General features: G+C 42.7%; 1 protein-coding gene across 2 annotated transcripts in view; it reads left to right on the top strand.

Moving 5' to 3' along the window:
- IL1RAPL2 (interleukin 1 receptor accessory protein like 2) overlaps positions 1-17,810 on the top strand; it is a 1,030,535-nt gene that overhangs the window by 756,413 nt on the left and 256,312 nt on the right. The window contains exon 6 of one of the 2 annotated variants that reach the window (XM_033947208.1): positions 4,860-4,934. The exons of the other annotated variant lie outside the window; for it this stretch is intronic. Coding sequence (XP_033803099.1) covers positions 4,860-4,934 — 75 coding nt within the window. The remainder of the gene's footprint in view (positions 1-4,859; positions 4,935-17,810) is intronic. 2 annotated transcript variants of the gene reach the window in all.

The following is a 17,810-nucleotide window of genomic DNA, read 5'->3' on the forward strand; positions in this document are numbered from 1 at the left end:
ACCGCTTATTGCATAGGTGGTCTATAAATTTTTACAACCACGCTCAAAGCGGTTTTCATTTTAACGGAAACCGCTTAGAGCATAGGTGGTCTATAAATTTGTACAACCACGCTCAAAGCGGTTTTCATTTTAACGGAAACCGCTTAGAGCATAGGTGGTCTATAAATTTTTACAACCACGCTCAAAGCGGTTTTCATTTTAACGGAAACCGCTTAGAGAATAGGTGGTGTATAAATTTGTACAACCACGCTCAAAGCGGTTTTCATTTTAACGGAAACCGCTTAGAGCATAGGTGGTGTATAAATTTTTACAACCACGCTCAAAGCGGTTTTCATTTTAATGGAAACCGCTTAGAGCATAGGTGGTCTATAAATTTGTACAACCACGCTCAAAGCGGTTTTCATTTTAACGGAAACCGCTTATTGCATAGGTGGTCTATAAATTTGTACAACCACGCTCAAAGCGGTTTTCATTTTAACAGAAACCGCTTAGAGCATAGGTGGTCTATAAGTTTGTACAACCACGCTCAAAGCGGTTTTCATTTTAACGGAAACCGCTTATTGCATAGGTGGTCTATAAATTTTTACAACCACGCTCAAAGCGGTTTTCATTTTAACGGAAACCGCTTAGAGCATAGGTGGTCTATAAATTTGTACAACCACGCTCAAAGCGGTTTTCATTTTAACGGAAACCGCTTATTGCATAGGTGGTCTATAAATTTTTACAACCACGCTCAAAGCGGTTTTCATTTTAACGGAAACCGCTTAGAGCATAGGTGGTCTATAAATTTTTACAACCACGCTCAAAGCGGTTTTCATTTTAACGAAAACCGCTTAGAGCATAGGTAGTATATACATTTTTACAACCTCAGACAAATTGGCAGTATTGTACTGTATTGCCTAACTGGATTAATGGTGTCTTCTGTCTTCTAGTGGTCTTATTTACTAGAGTGGGGAGAAGGGTGGGGTGATCTGCCCTGGGCGTGGTCTTTGTAAAAGGCACAAGCACCCGTCCTCCTCTCCACCCCCCTGCAACATGCATGTGCCCCTTCCCTCATACCGCTTTAATTTTTCCTACGCAAGCAGCATTATAATCTTGCTGCTCACGTCTGCGTCACCTGTCTGACGTCACTTCTGGTTCCTCGCGCCTAGGAAGTGACGTTGGAGAGATAGCCAACACGATGTGGACAGCAAGGTCGTGTTGTTGCTCGTGCTTGGAAAATTAGAATGGGGGAAGGGAAGGGGGTGCGTGAGTGGCAGGGCGGTTCAGGATGGAGCGAGGGAGGGGTGGAGAAGAGGGAGGGGGAGGGGGATCACTACCCCGGGTGTCACTTACCCTCGCTACGTCACTGGGGAGGGGGGAGGTAGTGAAATTTTAAACTAACATTTGTAGAAATCCAGATCAGTGAGTGTTGAAAAAAAAAAAAAAATTCACAGTTTTTCTGATGTACATATGAAATAGCGCTGCCTCTTTGCGGAACTTCGTGAAAATAGTTACAGGAGCCTCCTTGATGCCAGATTCCTCAATCAAGAGCCAAAGTATTTGTCAATATTCTGTGAACGACATACTTTCTCAGACATGGAAAACAGATGCTAACTCAGCAGATATCCTCCTCCACTCCCCTAAGATTTTTTTACTTCTATTCATAATTTTTGCACACCAACAAATGCCACAGAATGAAGGTGATAATGTTTAATACAGACATTGGGAAAGCATTTATGTATGAAAAAAAGAGTTCTTATTGTGAACTGAAAATGTTCTCTATGAAAAGCTTAGCAAAGGGCTATAAGGTCAATGAGCCTTGCAACTTGGCTATCGTAGGGGCCAGAGATTTCCCCCCTTAGGCCACAGCACTCATGGCTGAGAGTAGCAGATGTGACTAAAAGAATTTCCGTATGGATCCGTATAGACCAGTGTTCCGCAAACTTTTCTCGAGCCGCAACACACTAAAGGCAGTGGTTGTGGCTCGAGGCACCTGGACGTGTGTGGATATCGCCGTGATGACATCACACGCATGCGTGACATCATCATGTAGATGGCTGCGTGTGTAAGAAGGCCCTCCAGGTAACCCCTAAGATACCAGCAGGGGGTGCCAGAAGCACTGTATATAGATTCACCCTTTTGTCATATGTGTCTGTCACAATTATATTGTAAGCTCTATCAGGCAGGGACTGTCTCTTGCTTGTTTAATGTACAGTGCTGCATGCATCTGAGAGCGCTATAGAAATAATTGTTGATTTTACAGGGAGGAGGGATCATACTAATTTAGCCGGCAGCCTTGAGATGGGGGGAGGGGAGGGAGGCGTGCACCATTGCATGTTGCTAGAATAAACAACAGATGAATTTCTAGACTGCAGAGAGCATGACAAAATTTCTCACTGAGTTTAACTGTCATACAGAAAAGTGATTATTTTATTGCAGTTTAGAAAACACTGTAGTTAATGTAGTAAGACGTACAAATCTATATAAAACAGTAAAAGCCCAGTTTCAACAAAATGCACACATTATTAATTAAATATACCAACTCTAATGGTGTCCTTTGAGTTGCAGATTTAATTAAGGATCACTAAGGGCTCCTTTTACAAAGGTGCGCTGGCGTGTTTAGCGCACGCACCGGATTAGCTAGCTGAAAAATGACCGCCTGCTTAAAAGGGGGCCGTAGCGGCTAGCGTGCGTGGCGTTTTAGGACGCGCTAAAACTGCTAGCGCCCCTTTATAAAAGGAGCTCTAAATGGGGTCTCATATTTTCAACCCAAAAAAAGACAAAAAAATTCCACCACCCACACTTGTCAAAAGCAAAAGGTGGAAAAAACAAACCTACATTAAATGATGAACATTCACTTATATCTGCTGACTTCTGTAACATCCGTAGCGGATGCCCTCTAGTGGTTGGGGTTAGTGTAACTACGCAATACACCTGCCTACTGTCAATTACCGGTCAAAGAAAAAAAAACCTCCTTCACATCAATAATCATTAAAGGGATTTAAATAATAGTACAGCATAACTGAACGGAAGGGTCCTAATCTCAATGGGACCCGTTTCATAGTTCGCTTCATCAGGGGATCAGACATAGTTGTTCATAACAACCATTTAAGGAATCTCTTAAGCCTTCAATCATTTATGCTGACAACGGCAAATATCCATGACTTTACTTTAAAAATGGAGCCGGAGTCCAGCATTATTATTGAACTTTTATAAGTGAATGTTCCTTATCATTTAATGTAGGTTTGGTTTTTCCACCTTTTGCTGGTGTCTTATATTTTCAATTTTCTTTATAGCACTCATTTTATTAAGATAATGTTTTTGTGAGGATCATCAAATGTATATCTCACCCAGATATGAACCCAAACTCAGTGCATATCACAGAGCCTTCACGTCCAACAGTGAATCCCCAGCTCCACCCGGGCTCAAAGACTTTTCATTGCAAGGCTTTATGCACTGTTGCTATAAACGTTGCTATATACGTACATAAATTTGAATGAATTCCAATGAGCACTAGCAATAACTTGGTAAGATCTCAATTGTCGCCACTAATTGGATCATTATCCAATTAAATTCCATGCGCAAATTGGGCATGTGCTCAAATCTGCACACACAGGCCCGGATTCTAAACGCGGCGCCGTAATCGGCAGGCACCTGGAAAAAGACCAACACCGGTCACATCTCAATGAAATTACCGCGCCATTTTCAGAATCACGGACTGCGGTCGAAGGTAGGCAAAAATCAATTTTTGTAATATTCTTAAATTATTTTTGTAACACCCTGTATGGGATATTATATTTTAAAAAAGTACTTATCTTATAATGTGCTAAGTACCTTTTTTTAAAAAAAAAATAATATATATATATAATATCCCCTAAAGGGTGTTACAAAAATAATTTAAGAATATTACAAAAATCGAGTAATAAAGGGCTCCTTTTACTAAGGTGCGCTAGCGTTTTTAGCGCACGCACTGGATTAGCGCGCGCTAGCCGAAAAACTACTGCCTGCTCAAGAGGAGGCGGTGGCGGCTAGCGCGCGCTATTCCACGCGTTAAGGCCCTAACGCGCCTTTGTAAAAGGAGCCCAAAGTTTATAGCTCCAGGGCAATGAAAAGTCTTTTGAGCCCAGGTGGTACTTCTGAGGAGCTGGGGATTCACTATTGGACGTGAGGGCTCTGTGATATGCACTGAGTTTGGGTTCATAGCTGGGTATGTCTTATATTTTCAGACATACCTGTTATGTCTCTGCAACATGACTTGTATGATCTCAACATTTCTGAATGAGAGTACAACATTACAAATTACCTGTCATCCTGTGCATACTGTCATCCGATCACTGTGGTGTATTGAATATGGTTGGTATTACACTTCTCCCTCCGTAGTCGCTGTGATAAGGGATTAACAGAACCGCAAATACAGAGAAACCGCGAATAACTTTTTCATGCGTTATTCGCTGTTTTCTATTAAAAACCATCGTGAATATGGTGAAAAACCATGAATAACATGATGGGAGGCCTGGCCTGTTCCTGAAGGAGAGGCAAAACACGGCGAAGAAAGTCCTGGGAATCGGTGATTTTCTCTGTGCAAGCTAACGTAATTTGGGGGGGAGGACCCAGCAAGCTAAAAACCATGAATAATCAAAACCGCGAATGCTGAAACCGTGAATACGGAGGGAGAAGTGTACTCATAACACAAAAACTTGAGTAGCCCTATTGGAGCTATTTGATCTATAGCATACATATATATTCATTAAAATATCCTGTATTATATTTCTTATCTTAAACTTTCTCATCTCTTTATTTGTCTCCCTGTGACATTACAGCATCTTGCTTTCTTTTTCTGTTTTCTTTTTTTTTTTTTTTTGTTATGTTTCATTTAGCTTTACTCACAAATAAACCTCCAAAGCCATTGTTCCCCGTGGAGAACCAGCCAAGTGTTATGGATGTCCAGCTGGGTAAGTCCCTGTCATGGCATGACAGATCCTGAATGTCTACTCTGCTGATGTTTGGCGAAAATAAATTGCACAGAGCCATAAAGCTTTATTGCCAGTGTTATTACATGCAAATCAATTTGCTGCTTCTCATTTATAATGGCAGAGCTGACTGCCAACGCAGTTTAAGGAAATGAGTTTGTATTGCATCCGGGAATGGCAATGCAAATGGGTTACACTGGTTATAAGGTACGCAGAAGTGGAACTCTTTTTTTGCTCTGTAACCAATATAAAACAGTGCATGAAAATGGTGGCATTCCAATTACCTACAATGAATGTTCATGGACCAAAAGTATATTCTAAGAGGTAGAGAATATTGATTGTTCAGTGAAAGGTAGGGGATATGTGTCAAAGAATGCTTAGACCTTTGTTGTAAGAGTCTGTTTATACTAAGGGCTTCTTCTATCAAACTGCGCTGGCAGTTTTTAGCGCAGAGAGCTGCCCTGAATGGCCTGCACTGCTCCCGACACTCGTAGGAACTCTATGAGCGTCGGGAGCAGTGCGGTTCACTGCGCTACAAACTGCTAGCGCAGTTTGATAGAAGAGGCCCTGAATTTATATGCAAGTCTGCCTCCCTCGCCTGCTCCGACTGAGGCAGAATTTCATGGTGCAAAATTTTTTCACCAGATATAAACCTCTGACAGGTGTTATCATGTTACTCTGAATCCTACGGGGGGAAAGCTGTTTTGAGCAGCTTGTTGTGAAGAACAAAGCAGCATCTGATTTTTAAGTCCTGGATTTTTCACAAGTTAGAAAAGCCATTTTTGTGCTTTAAGGACTAAAGTTTTTGTTTTTTCCTTTATACAAAAGGGCAAATACATATTGCTACATAATTACCCTCCAGGATGCCCTCCCCCACTAAAAAGTGCACCAAGGTTTCCTCCCAGCTTTATAAGCCATTGCAAGTCGCACCCTGATGATGTAACTTGCTCTGATTGGTTCCCTGAATCTATTGACACCTGAGTTCTCCCATTCTGCCTTCCCCTTTGATAGGTCTTACATGTAAGTTCTTGAATGTGCTACCTTGTCTGTCTTCTGTTACAGGCCTTTGCTTTTCTGGTCCTGTTCCACCAGCCCCAACTGGATGCCTAACTATAATTTTGCCTGCTGATTCTGTACTATTCCTGATTCTTTAGTGGCTTTAGTCGATTGTCTAACTTTCATTCCTGTAGTTCTCCAGCATCCGGTCAGCTGATGACTGGCGACCATGCTAAACTCTTTAAGGAACACCTTGTGCTAATGCTTTCAGTCTTGGCAACTTCTGAGTTCCGAGGGCTCAACCCACATGTCCAGATTTACCAGGACATGTCCTCTTTTTAGAGGACTGTTCAGTTGTCCAGACAGTTTCCTGGACTGGAGAGAGTTTGAGATATGAATTCTCTCCAGTCCAGCCCCCCACCCTGAAAATAAATATGGCTTTCCCATCAGCCTGTCCCCACGCCCACATACCTTTTCCAGCAGTGGCATAGTAAGGAGGTTGTGGGGGGGGGGGGGAGAGGGCAGTCTGCCCCGGGCATGGTCTTCATAAGGGCATGGCACCCCTCCGTCTCCTGGTGGCACCTCTTGCCTTCCCCGTACCTTTTTTTACTTCCCCGACGTGAGGTTGCTACCCGCATCATTTTACGTACATTGAATTCGAGTTTTTGTGCCACTTTAGGGGGGGGTTGAATATCAGTGTGTTTCCATTTTTTGATTTTTGAATTTCACTAGCACTGAGTTTTACTAAATGGCGGCAGAGATTTCTACCGCGGGCCGGTGAGGTAAATGCTCCAACACTTATAGGAATTCCTATGAGCGTTGAAGCGTTTACCTCACCGGCCCACGGTAGAAATCTCTGCCGCCATTTAGTAACAGGAGCCCTAAGTAAGCAGAAATTCATTTTCTAAAGGATATAGGACGCTAAAAAATTGTACGCCTAAATTAGGATATGTGCCCAATATATACGTGCAATTTAATTGAACTATGAGCCAAGTAGCACCAATAATTGGTCTATGATAATCAGTTATCAGTGCTAATTGGCAACAATTAGAATTTACACACACATCTTCTTATTGAGATTCTGTAAAGATGCGTGCAGAAATTTTATTTTATAATCTTGCTAAAGACTGGAGTCCCTGGAACAACTTCTGCCGAGTGATCATTTCTCCTAGGCGTTGTTCTCCCTGACGACGACTATGAAACCCAGCTTGGGTTGAAGGGCAGTTAAAAACTAAAACTGACTTCAGAGAATCCATTACAATCATGACAACGTTATTTTAATTAATCACTGGATAAGCACTTTATCACGAAAGGGCACTTTATCCCGAATGGATAGTGATGCAGTTAGTGAGACACGATAGTAAAAAGATGGACAGGATTTCAACAACAAGATAAGTACTGCTTTGGACACGTTTTGAATGTTTTAATTTTGCACTAAGAACTGCAAGAGCAGTGTCGGCATTAGCTGGCTTGAGCAATGTTTCAATCTGCAACGTGACATAATCAGGCTCGAGGAACGGGCATCGACATGGCAGATGAGGTTCAACGTGGATAAGTGTAAAGTGATGCATGTCGGTAACAAAAATCTCATGCACGAATACAGGATATCCGGGGTGGTACTTGGAGAGACCTCCCAGGAAAGGGACTTGGGAGTTCTGATTGACAAATCGATGAAGCTGTCCACGTAATGTGTGGCGGCGGTGGCAAAAAGGGTGAACAGAATGCCAGGAATGATAAAGAAGGGGATCACGAACAGATCGGAGAAGGTTATCATGCCGCTGTACCGGGCTATGGTGCACCCTCACCTGGAGTACTACGTACAGCACTGGTCGCCATACATGAAGAAGGACACGGTATTACTCGAAAGGGTCCAGAAAAGAGCGACTAAGATGGTTAAGGGGTTGGAGGAACTGCCGTGCAGTGAAAGATTCGAGAAACTGGGTCTCTTCTCCCTCGAACAGAGGAGATTGAGAGGGGACATGATCGAAACATTCAAGGTACTGAACGGGATAGACTTAGTAGATAAGGACAGGTTGTTCACCCTCTCCATGGTAGAGAAAACAAGAGGGCACTCTGTAAAGTTGAAAGGGGATAGATTCCGTACAATTGTAAGGAAGTTCTTCTTTACCCAGAGAGTGGTAGAAAACTGGAACATTCTTCCGTAGGCTGTTGTAGGGGAAAACAGCCTCCAGGGATTCAAGACAAAGTTAGACAAGTTCCTGCTGAACCAGAACGTACGCAGGTAGGGCTAGTCTCAGTTAGGGCACTGGTCTATGACCAGAGGGCCGCTGCGTGAGCGGACTGCTGGGCACGATGGATCACTGGTCTGACCCAGCAGTGGCAATTCTTATGTTCTTATGTTCATTGTGTATATGATTAACGGAAGGAAAGGAACAGTACAGCACAATGATGGTTCCAAAGCTATCGTGATCAGAACTGCATTAGCAATGACCTGGTGGAGGCACTGAGCACTTAATAGTTATTAGGGTTCATAGACAATTGTGCGCAAGACAATCGTGCGCGGACAACTGAGCGCAAGACAAGTGAGCGCTAGTCAATTGAGCGCGAGGACAACTGAGCGCCAAGACAACCTAGCGCAAGACAATTGAGCGCAAATTATTTTCTGTAATGTGCACGAGCGGGACAACTGAGCGCAAGACAACTGAGCGTGAGACAACTGAGTGAGAGTCATATGAGCGCCGGCAGTCAGGCAGCGAAAGGAAGGCGGGCTGTTCGGAGCACATATATAAAGAGGACACGTAACCATAGTAACGAAAATGCATTCACGTGACTTATATTGAAAATGCAAAAAGTCAAGGGAACCATACTGACAACGTGGTGACGTGATCACGTGCTAACGTGCTGAACGAGCGCGTGGCCTTCGTTCGGCAGGCGCCATCTAGAGGCGCGCTGAATTGTCATTGTGCTGAGTTATCGTTGCGCTCAATTGTCTGGCGCTCAGTTATCGTTATGCTCAGTTGTCTTGCGCTGAGTTGTCTTCGCGTTTTTGTCCGCGCGTGATTGTCTTGCACGCAATTGATCTGTCACCGTTATTAGTGGTATTATTATTTATTTATTTATATATTAGTGAATTTATCACATAGGGCTCCTTTTACTAAACTGCGATAGCATTGAGCTGGCGTTAGTTCTAGCTGTGTAGCGCAGGTCTAGCGCCTGCTAAAATCCTGCGTGCGCTAAAAACACTATTGCAGCTTAGTAGAAGGAGCCCATAGTCAGGGTAAATGTGGTAAATTATGTAGAGTAAAAATAAAAATTAATAAACTGAAAGTAGCATTAACATTAGCTGGTGTTAGATTTGAATGCCTAATATTATAAATCATAGTTCCCAGTATATTTTCAATTTTATAATCTCTGCAATTTTGCAGCCTAATTTTATAAAAGGAACTATAAATCGGGGCTCAGATTCTAAAAATGGCACCGGTAGGCGCTCTGCTGACACCTAAATTAATTGTTTTAATTGGCTATTAATGGCACGGTAATTAACTGCGCCATTAAAAATCAAAAACAAAATTAGAAGAAAAAAGCAGGCGCTGGAATTGCATCTAGGCAGACACCTAGCAGTGCCGAACACCGAAAGAGGCGTGATTATGGGTGGGGTTGATGTTCAGCGCCACTAAGCGTGAAGATAAAGCGCCAGAAATGTAGGCCCCTAAAACTCTGCTCTGCGTTTCCTTTGCCTACCTTCGACCGCAGGCCGTGATTCTGAAAATCGGCGCGGTAATTTGATTGAGATGTGACCGGTGTCGGTTTTTTTCCAGGTGCCCGCCGATTACGGCGCCGCGTTTAGAATTCGGGCCTGTGTGTGCAGATTTGAGCACATGCCTAATTTACGCATGCAATTTAATTGGATAATGATCCAATTAGTGGCGACAATTGAGATCTTACCAAGTTATTGCTAGTGCTCATTGGAATTCATTCAAATTTATGTACGTATTTCTAGCCACGGAATCCACACACAAATTTTACATGTGGCCATAGGCGGCTCAGGGACGTTCTTGCAATTTATGTGCATGGTGGTAGAATAAGGGGAGGATCTGCACCTAATTTAGGTGTGAGGAGTTGCACCACATTTCAGTTGGTGTAAGTGGACATGCTTAAAGTAAGGTGTGGTTTGCAGCACTAACTAGCATCTAACTTTACAAGGCATTTATAGAATACCACTAATAGAGTTTTTTCCAGCACCATTTATAAAATCTAATTCTACAGTAAATGTAAAAAAGTGCATTCAGGCTTATAGAATCGCGAGACAAATGTGCAGAGTGAAAAGTTATTGGCAAGCAACATGCATTTGACAGAACTGCCAAACCCTAGGTGTTAATGGATTAACCTACAAAATTGACTGCGTTAATATTAGCAGTCTTTCTGAAGGAATTGCGCTGTGATAAGAGCCTAGCAAACAGTACAGTAGGATTCAGGATATTCAGACAATTGCCATCAATAAAAAAAATGAAATTCAGAGGCATGCAAACATGTACGTACAGAAGAGATGAGTGCTGGAATTTTTCCAAAGGTAACCCGGCTGAGTTGGAGTTTTGTGAAAAATGGAGCAGGTCGAGCATCTTCCAGCATGCATCTCTTTTCACATTTCAGAAACGCAGAGCGTGCTGATCTCTTTTACTGAGCTGATGGGTATTTTAGCTTGAAACTAGAGTGGAGTAATTTAATCTTACAAACTGCATTGTTTTCTATATTACCGCAGGCCATCTATGGTTCTTGAAAAATGCAGTGGCCCTTTCAAACAACTTCGCAGCAAAATAATATTTATAGATTTTCAATCCTAAACCCAAAAGGTCCATTATGTTCATAGGTCATATTTTGAGATTTATAGTTGCTTCATCCATGGGTTTAGCACATAGTTTGCCATTTGACAAAATGATTAAGTTAAAGTATTTGTATTCACAGACTTTGTTGTCCAATCCATAAATATGCTGGTATTAATATTCCTTAAATTTTAGTAGAATGTAATAACTTTTAAAACAGTTTTGTAGCATTGCTAATAATTTCCCACATGTCAGATTAACGAGGCGAGAACTTCTTGATACAGATCAAATCCAGGGTCAAGTTGACAAGTATTTGATTCTGATTAAGCTGAGTAAAAACAATTGTGGCTTCTTATGAATCTGAATTTAAAAAACATACACCAGGATGGACTTATATTGGGTTGGACAAATGTATCAAATGTAAGTTTGAATGTTAAAATCTTGCATACAACTAGAAAAACTCGGATTTGTGAAAAGCTCAAATCTATTCCAAATACACTTTCACAAGAAAAATCTGAAAGATGTCATATAAAACATAAACAGTGCTGCTTCGGTTCAAATAAGGTGTACCATTAAAAAATGGAGGAAAAAGCCTCAGACTAAAGCCCTCCCAGCTCCACAAAGGTGGTTCAAGATGGTTGGGTGGTAACCTCACTGGCAAAAAAACCTCCATTGCACTCCCAAAGTATAAAAACCTTAAGCAGGGCTGTCTGTGCTGGATGATAGAAGAAAGAAACTTTCAACTTATCTTCTGTTGATCCAACCATCTTGAACCACCTTTGCGGAGGTGGGAGGGCTTTAGTCTGAGGTTTTTTTTCCCTCCATTTTTTATGGCGCACCTTATTTGAACCAAAGCAGTACTGTTTATGTTCTTATATGACATCTCTCAGATTTTTCTTGTGAAAGTGTATTTGGAATAAAATCTTGCATGCAATACTTTTATTTGTTAGCTATCTCTGGGGTCCTTTTCTTAAGGTGCGCTAACCGATTTAGCACGTGTTAAATGCTGAGGCATCCATTATATTCTATGGGCACCTTAGCATTTAGCGTGCGTTCTTTAGCGGGCGCTAAATCGGTTAGCGCACCTTAATAAAAGGACTCCTATGTTTTATTAATGCAAAATATTAAGGGCCCTGTTTACTAACATATGCTATGATTTTGCAATTATTGCACAGTAATAACCCAAATTAAACATGGTAACTAAAAAAACTTTGGTGTTAATTGTTGGGGCATTTCTAGCATTTTATGTTATGTTATATTGTCTGAGTATAGGTCTCGTTTATCTTGGAGGGGGAGGAAGACATCTCATTGTGGAACTTAGCAAGTAAAATCAATAATTGCTAGATTGTTAGTTCAGTCAAACAGAAAAGATAAGGGAGGTGTCTTTTCAACCAATGATAAAGTCTTTAATGAAAAAGTAATGGTCCCAACAAGGATCTCTGTTTCGGCATGTAAAAACACTTTCCTCAGGGGACACCACTAGATGTCACTCCAATGCTGGAAATACACTATAAATTCAAAGCATATGTCACACCTCTCTTAATCAACGCTCACTGGCTTCCTATAGATCATCGAATTTCCTACAAAATAATGTTGCTAACTTACAAGACCAAAACTTCTGGCCAACCTGATTTCATTAACAGGCTATTAATCCCCCATACTCCCCATCGTACATTGTGTTCATCTAATCAAAACTTGCTATATCCATCCCCTCTTTAAGATACATTAACACTATGCGCACTAGCATTTTTTTCTGTCATGGCCCCCACCATCTGGAATTCAGCACCAAATTATATAAGAGAAATGACATCCCTTGATAAATTTAAAAGTAATTTGAAGGCTTTTCTTTTTAAAGATACATATGGTGTATAATAGTTAATGGTAATCTGTTCCTTGCCATCTTTTAATCATTTTAGCTTATTTTACATTATTTTAGACCTTTTATACTTTGTTCCCCTTCCTTTTGTCTTGATCCCTCTTCCCCTCTCTTACTCTTCAGACAAATTGTAATTCTGCCCTTCTCCATCTTGTATCGGTAAGTTTATGTTCGTTAGTGCGTTTGATTGTCTGTAGCATTGTTTGTAATTTGTTTTTAATCTACGTTTTTATTATACTCTGTTTTTATATTAAGTAAAACCGCTTTGAATTATATCCTGAATAAAATAAACCTGAAACTTCATAATCATTGTTGGGTAATTTTAAAAAATTGAGTTAAGCGCCTAGGCACGCTGATCTGGGCGCCTAGCTGTAGGTGTCTTTTATAGAATCAGGGCCTAAGGGAATTCTACAATCCACGCACAACATTTTTGGAACACCCTGACACCCCCCCCCCCTTCAGCCATGCCCTCTTTTCAAGTACGCATGATTGAAGTTAGGCGCTCTATGGAACAAGATGACCATGCAAATCTTTAAGACGGCCAATTGACATCGATAATCAGATGTTAGCACCCAATGTTTCCAAGCTCATTAGTCAATTTATTTGCACACACACCTCCGATGCATGCGCAAAGTTGAGCGTAGAAGTTTGGGCGCGATATATAGAATCCACGGAGAAAACATATATGTGTGAATTGGTAAAATCGCTGCTATACATGTATATTTCCTGATGTTCTTATACATATTTAAAAAATGACTCCACATTCGGTAGAGCCTTTTGTAAAATACCAACTTGAACATCCCATTTTCCACATAGAACCTTTTATCAATAGGATGGCTCACCATACGTCAATTGTTCTGCTTAAAATTTGGATTTTTGAAACTTGTAGTAACTCATTCCGCTAGTAAAGGATTTCAAAGTCATTGGCCTTAGAGTGTACATCTCCTGTCTTCTGTAGCTCCCGATGAAGGTTTGACAGATGTGTACTGCACAAAGTGTTCGCTCGCACTGCTGCTGCTGAGGGTATGGTATTGATCGAGTGGTAAATTTTTGGCCCATTACTTTGCTAATCCTATTGAAAAATGGTTTGTTTCTACATGCACCTTTGGGCAGGAGCCAAGCAAATCTTCAAACATGAAAGCTGTCATCTCTTCTTACTGCAGGGGGAAAAAAAAGTATCTGAAACATCAAAGCAATCTCTCATTCGGCATCACTGTCAGCTGAGTCATTGCTGATGATGGAAAAGTTTTGTTTCTCTTGTATCCCAGCAAATGGCTCTGATGCTCCACAGTTTTTTTGGGATTTTTTGTTTTTTTTTTGTTCCCTGCAGATAACAGCCTGTTTCATTTTTCATTTTCTTTAGTTACACTCGAATGTGATGGTCAAGGCAGGATTAATTTGTCGAGGGCCCTTAGGCACATAAGTACACTGGGCCCCCTGCCCCTCCCCACCCCACCATGCGCCCAGTGCGGAAACAGAAAGCTGCGTCAGAGGGAAGATTTGGACAAGCAGCACCGCTTGCACAATTACAGTTCCCGCTGCTTTTCTTGCCCGCGTTGCCGATCGGGGGGGGGCCCGCATTGCCGATCGATGCTGGAGGGGCCCATCACCGTTTGGAAAAAACAATGTTGATGCCCTCCGTCATCGGGCCCCTCTGACCATTTCGGGCCCTAGGCTCGTGCCTACTTGGCCTATTGGTTATATGCCTTGGTGATGGTCAGCCACAGTCAAAAATGTCACACTGACTTACAAATGGCAATTTTCACTTCTGTCCCTGTATCTCAAAAGGAAGCAGAATATTCCTGGGAAGGTTTATCATCATTTTTTTGTTTAATTTCTTTATAAAACATTTTTAGTCCACCAATTCATATGTAATCTCATGGCAGATTACATCGCTAAAATATACATCAACACTTAGGGCTCCTTTTACAAAGCCTCGTTAGCGGTTTAACGCACGTAATAGCGCGCGCTAATTTGCCGGCCACACTAGCCGCTACCGCCTCCTCTTGAGCAGGCGGTAATTTTTCGGCTAGCGCAGGGGTTAGCGCACGCTAAAAAGGTACATGCGATAAAGCCGCTAACGCGGCTTCATAAAAGGAGCCCTTAGCGAGGAATTCATGAAAGGGCATTAAGCACTTTAGCACGTGCAATCATGTCAGTGTGCACTAACTGCTAAAGACGCCCATAGGGATATGGTGGTTGTGTGCGCTAATGTGCTTAACGCCCTTTCATGAATTTCCCGCCTAAACAAGTATTTCAAACCAAAGAATGAAAAAGCCAACATATAACCGCAAATATAAAATCATTAATAAACCCATCTTTACATGTCCAATCTCAAGTTAATACTTCAGCAAATTGTGTATAGGCATGCAATTTTGGGCACAGATTGCAATGGCACACATAAAAACTTATCTGACTATCATTCAATGTATACTGCTTAGGTATATAAATAAACAGAGCTAATAGAGATAGCAAGACATCCCAATAACTTCAATGGAGAGAAAGGTCTCTCCATAAACAAAATTTGGCAATTACTCATCCAAAAGAAATTTAGCGCAAAAAGGACTGGGGCCGAAGACAAATGCCTTCTCCCTCCATCTCAAAGTTTCCAGCCTCTTGTCTGACAGAATTAAAAAATATGACTAACGACCTTCCCACCAGAACTTAAAATTGTATACCAACGAACTTCCCTACCACAATTCAGATTTGTGACCAACAAACTTTCCCGCCAAAATTCACATTCATGACCAACGGACTGTCCTGCCCCAATCACCTCACACCCTAACCAATCATGTTAGAAGACCCACTATATATAAAGACAAATTGCAGACCTCACAGCATACTCTGAGGGAAGCCATAGCATGATGGCTGAAACGTCGGCTCTACCTACCTTGATGCGGTGAGATCTGGGCGACTGCAATCAATAGTTGGCCTTAACAGGCACTAATTACATGCCTATCTGCTCTACGCCCCTAGCCTATAACCTGCACGCCTAATTCATATTACATGTAAGTAAATGCACCTTGGGAGCAGAATCCCATGCAGAACATACACCTTGAACGGTGAAATCTTGGCAAGAACCACTGCAAAAAGGGACTTGGGAGTTCTTATCCGGGAAGATATGAAAGCTGCCAACCAGGTAGAGAAAGCTTCAGCAAAGGCAAGACAAATGCTGGGTTGCATCAGAAGGAGCTTTATCAGCCGTAAGCCTGAAGTCATACTACCGTTGTACAGATCCATGGTGAGTCCTCACCTGGAGTACTGTGTCCAGTTTTGGAGGCCACATTATCAAAAGGATGTGAAGAGAATGGAATCGATCCAGAGAATGGCCACTAGGATGGTCTCAGGACTTAAGGATATCCCATATGAAGAACGTCTGACCAGATTGCACTTATATTCTCTCGAGGAGCGCAGAGAAAGGGGGGACATGATAGAGACATTCAAATACATCACGGGTCACATTGAAGTGGAGGAAGATATATTTTTTCTTACGGGTCCCACTGCAACAAGAGGGCATCCGCTAAAACTTAAGGGGGGAAGATTTCATGGTGACACCAGGAAGTACTTCTTCACCGAGTGGGTGATTGATCAATGGAATAAACTTCCACGCCAGGTGGTCGAGGCTAGTAGCGTGCTCGACTTCAAAAATCTATGGGACAAACAGGTGGGGGCGCTACAGGGTTATGCATAAAAGATGGGTAATCCAGGGAGGGAGGGGTCTTGAGTGGGTAGACTTGTTGGGCCGCTGGCCCTCTTCTGCCGTCATACTCTATGTTTCTATGTAACTATGAAAGAAGTGTGGCCAAGGTAGTGGCTGGACCTGGCCTGAGTGTTCCCAGGATTTAGGAGCAGAGTTATAGAATATGAATACAGCCAATTCTGTACCCGACAGTAGTTGGTTGTGGGCATTTGCACTAGTCTTTGACTAAAGTTAGGTGTGAAAATGAACATAAGAATTGCCGCTGCTGGGTCAGACCAGTGGTCCATTGTGCAAAGCAGTCCGCTCACGCGGCGGCCCCCAGGTCAAAGACCAGTGCTCTAAAATCAGTCCAGCCTCACCTGTGTAGGTCCCAGAGTACAGTGCTCTAAAACGAGTCCAGCCTCACTTAAGCTAGTAGTCTTTAAAGGCTGTTCCACACAGAACTGCCTTTAAAGAATCTGCACTTAGTACACACGATCCCAGAACCTAATTGGCACCCTATACAGAATTCCCTCCTATGCTTTCAGCATTTTCATAAATGAGAAGAGGTCCAGTTCTATCATTAGGCAAACTACAGAGTTGCCTAGGGCACCAACATATTGTAGAGGGTGCATGCTAATCACCATGGCTGCCTTCCACCTTTCTTCTTCTTCCACCTGCCCATCACTTGCCGCATGCCACTCACCACAGGTTAGGGTTACCAGATTTTGCATCTGATAAAGGAGGACATGTGGCCCCGTCCCATTCCGCCCCGAGGTCCGCCCCAACCCACCCCTGGCCCCATCCCATTCGACCTCCCAACCCCAGCCCCACGTAAACCTCGTCTCTTGGGTGCCAGGCCTGGAATGCATCTGCGCATGTGCAGATGGGAATATCATGACATTTCGCACGTGCGTGTGGTGTCACTGCGTCACATCCACGCATGCGCAGATGCACGCCATACTCGGCCCCGATCTTACTGGCTTTTCAAAACCCGGACAAAGTACCAGGTTTTGAAAAGCCATCCGGATGCCCAGACAGTCCTCTGTAAAGAGGACGTGTCTGGGTAAGTCCGGACAGCTGGTAATCCTAGCACGGGAGCATCAGTGGTCTTTGTGATTTTTGCGTGTTTGTTTAGAGAACATAAAAAGTATCGACAATGAAAAAGATCAAATCCGTGCAACAGATTATACCATATCTGAGATGGTGAGACCCTGGGGAACTGGCTTCATTTCCACCGCCGCTCCTTGTGCCGCTCTGGGCAAGTCTCACAACCCCCCAAGCGCCAAAACTTAGATCTCACTAGGGACAGAGAAAGTACTTGCATATAACAAGGCAATTGATTTGGTTGTACCATAGAAAGGTGGTTTATCAAATCCAGTGGCATAGTAAAGGGGGTAGGGGGGTGGGCACCCTGGGTGCCATTTTAGTGGGGGGTGCCAGCATCTCTCTTCCTCTCTGCCCCCATTCCTCCCCCACCATTCCCTTGCTGCGCACATGCCTTGCTTTCCCCCGTGCCTCTAGCT

This window comes from Geotrypetes seraphini, chromosome 5 (genome assembly GCF_902459505.1).
Source record: "Geotrypetes seraphini chromosome 5, aGeoSer1.1, whole genome shotgun sequence".
Classification (NCBI taxonomy): Eukaryota; Metazoa; Chordata; class Amphibia; order Gymnophiona; family Dermophiidae; genus Geotrypetes; species Geotrypetes seraphini.